The 9,551-nt window shown below is 39.6% G+C and overlaps 1 protein-coding gene across 1 annotated transcript in view; it reads left to right on the top strand.

Annotated features, from left to right (window-relative positions):
* sh3gl2b (SH3 domain containing GRB2 like 2b, endophilin A1) overlaps window positions 1–6,920 on the top strand; it is a 26,458-nt gene extending 19,538 nt beyond the window's left edge. The window contains exons 8-9 of the mRNA XM_067445410.1: window positions 3,392–3,516; window positions 6,551–6,920. Coding sequence (XP_067301511.1) covers window positions 3,392–3,516; window positions 6,551–6,747 — 322 coding nt within the window. The 3' untranslated portion in view covers window positions 6,748–6,920. The remainder of the gene's footprint in view (window positions 1–3,391; window positions 3,517–6,550) is intronic.
* Window positions 6,921–9,551: the final 2,631 nt, after the last annotated feature.

The following is a 9,551-nucleotide window of genomic DNA, read 5'->3' as shown; positions in this document are numbered from 1 at the left end:
GTGGAGCTTTTCTGTCCAATAATTAAAAATTCAGTTTTATCTGAATTAAGTTGCAGGAAATTACTATTCATCCAATTTTTTATATCAGCTATGCATTCCGTTAATCTTGTGAATTGGTAGGTTTCATCAGGGCGTGAGGAAATATAGAGCTGAGTATCGTCAGCATAACAATGAAAACTAACGCCATGCTTCCTAATGATATCTCCCAGTGGTAGCATATACAGGGTGAAGAGCAACGGTCCTAACACTGAGCCTTGCGGTACCCCATACTGAACTTGTGATCGGTGTGACATCTCTTCATTTACTGCTGCAAACTGATAACGGTCAGATAAGTATGATTTAAACCATGCCAAAGCAGTTCCACTAACGCCAACATAATTTTCGATTCTATTCAGAAGAATATTGTGATCGATAGTATCGAATGCAGCGCTAAGATCGAGTAACACTAATAGAGAGACTCAACCACGATCAGATAAGAGTAAATCATTTGTAACTCTAATTAGAGCAGTCTCAGTGCTATGATACGGTCTAAATCCTGACTGGAAATCCTCACATATACCATTTCTTTCTAAAAAAGAACATAATTGTGAAGACACGGCCTTTTCTAGTATTTTTGATAGAAACGGTAGATTCGAGATTGGCCTGTAATTGACTAATTCTTTAGGATCAAGTTGCGTTTTTTTAATAAGTGGTTTAATTATAGCCAACTTAAAAGTTTTCGGTACATATCCTAATGTCAAAGATGAATTAATGATATTAATCAGAGGATCTATGACCTCTGGAAGTATCTCTTTTAATAGCCTAGTCGGTATAGGGTCAAGCATACATGTTGTTGATTTTAATGATTTTACAAGTTTAGCCAGTTCTTCTCCTCCTATAGTAGTGAATGAGTGTGTGTGTGTGTGTGTGTGTGTGTGTGTGTGTGTGTGTGTGTGTGTGTGTGTGTGTGTCCTCCTATAGTAGTGAATGAGTGTAATTTTTCCTCAGTGACACTACAGCGCTCTGTCTGAAGTGATACTGTAATAGACGGCTGCATGGTTATAATTTTATTCCTAATATTATCAATCTTACTAGTAAAGAAGTTCATAAAGTCATTACTGCTGTGTTGTTTACAAACATCAGAAGCTGAAGCTTTATTTTTTGATAATTTAGCCACTGTATCGAATAAATACTTAGGGTTGTGTTTGTTTTCTTCTAAAAGAGATGAGAAATAAGCAGATCTTTCAGCAGCTCGATCTTTCAGCAGCTCAATCTTTCAGCAGCTCGATCTTTCAGCAGCTTGATCTTTCAGCAGCTTGATCTTTCAGCAGCTCAATCTTTCAGCAGCTTGATCTTTCAGCAGCTTGATCTTTCAGCAGCTTGATCTTTCAGCAGCTTGATCTTTCAGCAGCTTGATCTTTCAGCAGCTTGATCTTTCAGCAGCTCAATCTTTCAGCAGCTCGATCTTTCAGCAGCTCGATCTTTCAGCAGCTTGATCTTTCAGCAGCTCAATCTTTCAGCAGCTTGATCTTTCAGCAGCTCGATCTTTCAGCAGCTCAATCTTTCAGCAGCTCGATCTTTCAGCAGCTTGATCTTTCAGCAGCTTGATCTTTCAGCAGCTTGATCTTTCAGCAGCTTGATCTTTCAGCAGCTCAACCTTTCAGCAGCTTGATCTTTCAGCAGCTCAACCTTTCAGCAGCTTGATCTTTCAGCAGCTCAACCTTTCAGCAGCTCAACCTTTCAGCAGCTCAACCTTTCAGCAGCTCGATCTTTGGGATAGCAACTTCAAATCTGGAACACAGCTTGGTTAGACACACATTAAAATACTTTTTTATACCGTTGTCTGAGGTCAACTAATGACATTTGTGTGGTTTTTACATTCAGAAACATCATAACTAATAATAGGCTATTTTCTGCAATGGTTTTGATGGGCGTGTCACTGGAGACTTATAAGTAAATGCCCACGGCTAGGATTGGATAAGATTTGCATATTTAATGAGCTTCAGCTGTCAGGATTGTTTTAAAAGCGGCACCAGAATGATTCTTTCACAGGGCTCGTTAAACATCGTTATCAAACAAACACTGATTTATCTCTCATCCACCCGCGATTGACTGGAATATTATTTTTTTATTACTTGGCCCGCAGGATCTGTGGATATAAGCCCGAACCACACACACACACACACACACACACACACACACACACACACAATGGTTTGTTTCACTATATTAGTGAGGACATTACATAGACTTCCATTGATTTTATATCAGGTTAATGATATTTTCTATCCCTAAACCTACCCATCGCAGAAACATCTGCAGAACAATAGATTTAAATATAAACATGTTTTGGCCGATTGGTAAGCCTTTTTAACCAGTGAGGACCAGTCCAATGTCAAACTAGTGAAGTGTTTTCATATTTTACTATATAAGTGAGGACATTTGTGCTCTCACAAGTATTGCCAGTCAAGAGAGTGAACAGCAGATCAGGAAATGAATATTATTTCACAATTTGAGATTCGCCGCCTGCCGACGGGCTTGGGTTTTGGTAGCCTGTTGGAACACACACAGCTCCGGGACGTTGGGCTTTGCGAGCCCTGGCCGTAATATTAACATGTCCGATCTGATCCCGAATCGCAATAAACCAAAAAATGAAGGATTCTCCAGCCTGTGACAGCGTGCTAAGATATGTTCTGTTAGACACGCACACATAATCAAAGCGATCTGTAATAATGCACTACAATTACATATAAAACATGCTTTACTCACATAAGTGTGTTGCACCATTCCTGTCGGATCTGATAGAGAAGCTCAGCTTTGTGTTTAAATCTCAATATGTCTGCAAATACATCGACCTGAGACTTGTTTACGAGCGATTATCTTGCTATCTTCTGCGAGTTTATTGCTGGTTTAGCTGCTCAAGTCAGTGGGCGGGCTACAGAAGCAGGTGGGCGGGGCTACAGAAACAGCGTACATGTTTTTCTGTAAAGGCGGAGTTTTCTCTTCTATTAGGTCATTGATCAATATATATTTGAGAGCCTAGTTTTCTGGGCCTGGTATAAATAAAAGCTTTTCTTTTACTAACAAGGAAGGTTTCAGCTCTGAAACTTAGAGGATATTCTTATATTACTGTAATATTCTGTAGTGCAACAGAATAGAGAGCCGGAGAGATACTGTACAATCAACGTTTATTAACAGATATAAACCCGGCACACACGAGCTGAATCTGCCCACAGCACAGTCTTATTCTGTGGGACATAGCCTCCTGTTGTACTAGCATGCCCTCTAGTGGTCACATGCCCAAATAACATTATACTTCACTACAATTACCATGACTTATTTTATATATTAAAAGCTCAAGAGAAAGCTGATTTCTCAGTTCATCACTCTTTATAATATATGTGTGTTACAGAATAAAGGAGACGTCCAACAAACCGCGGAGGGAGTTCATCCCTAAACCGCGCATGGAGCTCCACCTGCCCAGCGAGAACCACAACGGAGGAGTCAACTCTGCCAGATCACCTGCACGCTCACCAGGTACACACACACACACGCACACACACACACACACACACACACACACACACACACACACACACACACACACACACACACACACACACACACACACACACACACACACACACTGCCCCTAACCCTCCCCATCACACACACTCACTCTCTAACCCAGCCTTTTCAAATGTCAAACTCATGAGTTGTCTCTAAAACGTGTCAAAACAACAATAACATTATTGTTGGCACATCTGTTGAGTTGTGAAGTTTAGAGAGACGTTCTCAGGATGCAGATGCTAACCTGTAGAGATGGTGGTCTAGTGGGTTAAACCACTGAGCTGATATGCAGAAGGTTGCTGGTTCGATTGCAGCATTCATCACCATTGGGGAATAAATTGCGCTATTGTCTAGTTGGGACGCTTGAACACTTTGAGTATTCTCGCTTCATTCGCACGTGAAATTCACTTCACACAAGACACAAATCCTCGTCATGAGATGTTCTGCCAAACGGCTCACCTCGTTGCGAAATGGCTGACATGAATTGTTTAAAAATACGGCAAATAAGCTCAATTTGCCGGCTTTAGCTAGCTTTGGGTCTCACTAGGGGGAATTCAGGGTGATTGGGACACTCTTCCCAAATCATCTCAATGCCAAAAAGTGTCCCAATTGTCACATGCCTGTCCTGTGTTGTGTGCACTTGTGTGTTTTGTTATGTTGAGCATGTGCTCCTGTCATTGTCTGATCCCTCCTGATTAGTGTTGATTTCTCACACCTGTTCCCGCTTGATTTCTACCTGTTATAAGCTCCTTGTGTTTGTTAGTCTTGGTCAGATCGTTGTTATGTCTGTCTCCCATTTCCCCGTGATTTCCAGTTGGTATGTTTTTGAGTTTATGTTTTGATTATGTATTTTGCCCCCTCGTATGTTTTATTTTTCTCTTTATGTTTTGTATTTGTTTCCTTTTGTTAATAAATCCCTCTTTTTGCACTTCAGCATCCTCACACCCGTTTTTCCTTTGTGTTTACGTAACACCAGTCACCCTGAAATCACCCCATGTATCGCTCAAACTGAGTGAAGAATGTTTTTTACAACTTACCAGATTGTCCGACCTCCTCACTCACTTTCTTTTAAGCGAGATCATTTTATTCCTGTTTCTATAAAGAATGGAGATGTATCGTATAGCTCCGAGTCTCCACGTATGATTTTATTAGAGCAAGCTCATGATTGGATAACGCGGCGCGAATATCCAGCAAAGTTCAGATTATTCAACTTGCAGGATTTGTGTGAATCACGCGTTCAGCACGTCAACCGCTCAATTCGTGTCATTCGCGCGATTGTCTATTCTTCATTCGCTTCTGGTGTGAACGCACCATAAGTTGCTTTGGATGAAAGCATCTGCAAATGCATAAATGTAAATAACATCTGCATCCTTTCTTCTTCCGTAGTTAGGCATAGTCAGTTATTCTATCGAGTCCTCCGCTCCCATTATCCACTAGGATAGCAGTATTGGGTTGTGGAACTCGCTTTGAGCCTCCTTGGTGAGCAATCTTGGCATAGAACGTAGTTAGGCTTCCTCTGGTTTTAGAGAGTTGTTAAGTTGAAACCTCTGCTCTTAGGTCCCAGTTATGAAAGGCGGATTGTGGATATCTCTGGTTACGAATGTAACCATGGTTCCCTGAAAAGGAGAATGAGACTGCAACTTGTTGCCATGCGTTAGGCATGCCTGCTTACCTCTCTTTCAGATAAGAAGTGTAGGACGTGTACTACAGCCGTATATATACTCACCAGTATACACCAGTTTTGACATCATAGACTGTCGCTGGCCAATGTTATTGTTGTGTTTTGACCGTAGACTGTAAAAAAATATGGACGTAGTGTCTGTGACATCACCCATAGGATTCCGATGAGCCGTTCTAAAGCGTAAAGTAGAACCAAGCCGTCGCCATCTTGGCATCGCGTCATTGATGACAGAAAATGGGCAAAGAGGCGGGATGTGGGCGGAGCTTAGGTGACATACTGACTTACAGACATGGATAAATGGCTATCCACCTGTCCATCAATGTAACCACGCCCTTAATTATGCAGAACTTTAAGTCAAGTCAACTTTATTTATATCGCGCTTCTCCAATGCCGATTGTGTCAAAGCAGACAATGTTGGCAGATCAGTATTATAGTTTATAGAATTAAATAAGACCAAATAAATTCATTAATTTTATTTGCATGTTTAGTTCAAATATTTTTTTTAATTTTTGTGTCCCCAATTTAAGGCTTTATATAATGTAAACGAATGAGTTCACGGAAAAATTCACCCCCTCACAATCATCATGAAGGGCAAAATTAGCCGTATAGAACAAAACCACGATTTGTACCAGGCTGTAAACATGTTTTTTCTGCTGTGAAGTTTTCTGCTGAACTTTAACATGGGGCTCAGTGAGATTCTGCTGTGTCCCTAGTGGCCAGTCGATGAACTGCAGTTTAAGCCACTTCCGTACATTACAAAAAATGCTCTTCTTCCTCAGTATTTTTGTCTTGTTTCGAGTCCAAACATTCTTAAAACAAGAAGTATTTACTAGACAAGCAAAAGTAATTGTCTTGTTTTGGGGAAAAATAACTCTAAATGAAGAGAGTTTTTGCTTAAAATAAGATAAATAATCTGCCAATGGGGTGAGAAATATAATCTTAATTCAAACAGAAAACAATATTATTTTTCTCACCCCATTGGCAGATTATTTATCTTATTTTAAGCAAAAACTCTCTTCATTTGAGTAATTTTTCCCCAAAACAAGACAATAATTTTTAATTGTCTAGTAAATGTTTCTTAATGTAAGAATTTTTAGATGTTTGGACTCGAAACAAGACAAAAATACTGAGGAAGAAGAGCATTTTTTGCAGTGTATTGGCTTCAACAGAAAGTGGAGGTGTTTGCTGCTTGGTTTTGGCACATGCTTCGGAACTGGTCATGCAGGACACATTGCCCATGGGACGCAGTGTCTCATTCCCCTTCTCAGGGAACCATGATTACACTCGAAAACTCAAGACGTTTTTCTGTCCGTCTCTCAGCTCCGCTGGATCAGCCTTGCTGTCGTGCGTTGTACGACTTCGAGCCAGAGAATGAGGGCGAACTTGGCTTCAAGGAGGGCGACATCATCACGCTGACCAATCAGATCGACGACAACTGGTACGAGGGCATGATCAACGGCCAATCAGGATTCTTCCCCATCAACTACGTGGACATCCTGGTGCCTCTGCCTCACTAGGCCCCGCCCACTCTCGCTCCTGCCTTTATTGTGCATCTGTGCTACAGCTTCCTGTTCCTGTGACTGAGGATGATGAAGATGATGAAGATTAAAGACATTACGGAGTCACGTCTGAATAGAGAAAGTGCTCACGCTGCAGGAAATGCTCTTCTTATTTAGTAATTGTGTCTCGTTTCCAGTCTAAATATCTTAATATTCTTAAATCAAGATGCATTTACTAGATCAGTAAAACAACAGGAGATATTTGTTCTTGTTTTGTTGAAAATAAAATCAAAATTAGTTTTTGCTTAAAACAGGCAAAATGATCTGCCAATGGGGTTTCTTGTTTCAGAAATCAGATTATTTTTCTCACCCCATTGGCAGATCATTTTGCCTGTTTTAAGCAAAAACTTGATTTTATTTTTAAGAAAACAAGAAAAAACACCTTATGTTGTTTTACTGATCTAGTAAATGCATCTTGATTTAAGAATTGTTAGATCTTTAGACTGGAAACGAGACAGAATGACTGAGTAAGAAGAGCGTTATTGCAGTGAAGTGTGTGTGTGTGCTCCTGCACTCGTGTTTTAGTTATTTGTACTTTGCCTTGATTGACGTGACGCTTCACTCTTCTGATAAACCTCACTTAGTCCAGCTCTTTCCCAGCATGCTTTTGGGAACGTCCTGGATCTGCCATCATGAACGAGGGCAGATTCCGTCACTGCTCGCTGTTTGTTTACACGTGAAGTCACGGTTTTCTTCTTCTACACGGCAAACAATGCTCTTCTTCCTCAGTCATTGTGGCTCGTTTCCAGTCTAAATATCTAAGTATTCTTAAATCAAGATGAGTTTACTAGATCAGCAAAACCACATATTTTCCTTGTTTTCTTAAAAATAAATTCAAAATGAGTTTTGCTTAAAACAGGCAACATGATCTGCCAATGGGGTGAGGAGAATAATCTGATTTCTGACTGAAAGCTTGTTTCTTGTTTCCGTCCCAAACAGAAATAAGATTATTTCTCTCACCCCATTGGCAGATCATTTTGCCTGTTTTAAGTAAAAACTCACTTCATTTAGATTTTATTTTTAAGAAAACAAGGAAAAATATCTTATGTCGTTTTACTGATCTAGTAAATTAATCTTGTTTTAAGAATTGTTAGATATTTGGACTGGAAACGAGACAGAATGACTGAGGAAGAAGAGCGTTTGTCTCAGTTTATCTAACGTTCTGACGGATCCTGCCAGGAAAGATTTTATTGCCCGCTGATGCATTTTAACCCTTCGGTCAACACTCAGATGCTACTGCAGAAAATGATGTTCTTCCTCAGCGTTTCTGCTTCGTTTTCCAGCACAAAGATACGTTCACTGGAGAAGCTATATTTGAAATAGGAATCGATCAAAATGAAGAACGAATACACTGCAATAACGCTCTTCTTACTCAGTCATTCTGTCTCGTTTCCAGTCTAAATATCTCAATATTCTTAAATCAAGATGCATTTACTAGATCAGTAAAACGGCATAAGATATTTTTCCTTGTTTTCTTAAAAATAAAATCTAAATGAAGTGAGTTTGTGCTTAAAACAGGCAAAATGATCTGCCAATGGGGTGAGGAGAATAATCTTATTTCTGATTGAAATGGAAACAAGAAACAAGATTTCAGTCAGAAATAAGATTATTTTTCTCACCCCATTGGCAGATCATTTTGCCTGTTTTAAGCAAAAACTCTCTTCATTTAGATTTTATTTCCACAGAAAAAAAGAAAAAATCTCTCATGCCGTTTTACTGATCTAGTAAATGCCTCTTGATTTAAGAATATTTAGATATTTAGACTGGAACGAGACAGAATGACTGAGGAAGAAGAGCGTTTGTCTCAGTGTATCTGCCAGTGCGGTCAGAAATGATCTGGTTCTCCGACTGATCTGGCAATGACCGATGCATTAGTTACAGTATTTATTAATCTTTGTGAACAAATACAGCTCTCGATTATCGATTATTAGTTCATGTCAGCTCAGGTCCATTAAATAATAATAACAACAGATAAACTGCTTTTTATAGCGTATTAGTAAATGAACGTTAACTAAGATCAATAAATACGTTTTTTCATTGTTAGTTCAACTTATCTTGTAAAGTGTAACTCCAAAATACTTGGTAAGAAACTCGTTTTTTTGCAGTGTATTGTTCTTGTTTATCACTTCCGGTGAAATATGAAACTGCAATAAGGTTATTGAACACACAGCGGGTCACCATGAGCGATCAGCCATGTCTAAACTAGCCGAGCTCAACTTCATGAAGAGAGCTTTCCTAAAGTCTTATTTTTGAAATAATGCCAAGATTGTGTTAACTCAGTGCTCTGGTTGTTAATGTGTGTGTGTGTGTGTGTGTGTGTGTGTGCGGTCGTTTCACAGTAGATGATAATGCCGTGTACTGCTGTAGCTCCAGTGGTTAGTTGTTAGTGCTGTGATGTTTGTGAGCACATGTGATTGAGAAAGAGTATTTGTAATGTAACTGATGGAGTGATTAAATATATAAAGCGTATAATGGCCGTCTGTCAGACTGAAGTGTAGCAAGAGTGTCGTTTCGGCCTTCGCTTGATTCCCGTTCCGTATGCCGATTAGACGAGTGTCTGTGGGAGCTTTACATCTCACAATTAGGACTTTTGTTTTTTGTTTATATCTTGCAGTTCGTTTTTTCCTGACTTTGAATTTTTATTTTTATTTTGTTTTTTTTCCTTAATTGCGACTATCTTGGAATTATGATTTCCCCCCCCCCCCCCCCCCCCCCCCCCCCCGCATAATTCGAGTTCATACCTCACAATTTGTATTTTTACA

This window comes from Pseudorasbora parva, chromosome 6 (assembly GCF_024679245.1).
Source record: "Pseudorasbora parva isolate DD20220531a chromosome 6, ASM2467924v1, whole genome shotgun sequence".
NCBI lineage: Eukaryota > Metazoa > Chordata > Actinopteri > Cypriniformes > Gobionidae > Pseudorasbora > Pseudorasbora parva.
Note: the sequence above shows the minus strand (reverse complement) of the source record. Positions and strands in the feature narration are given on the sequence as shown.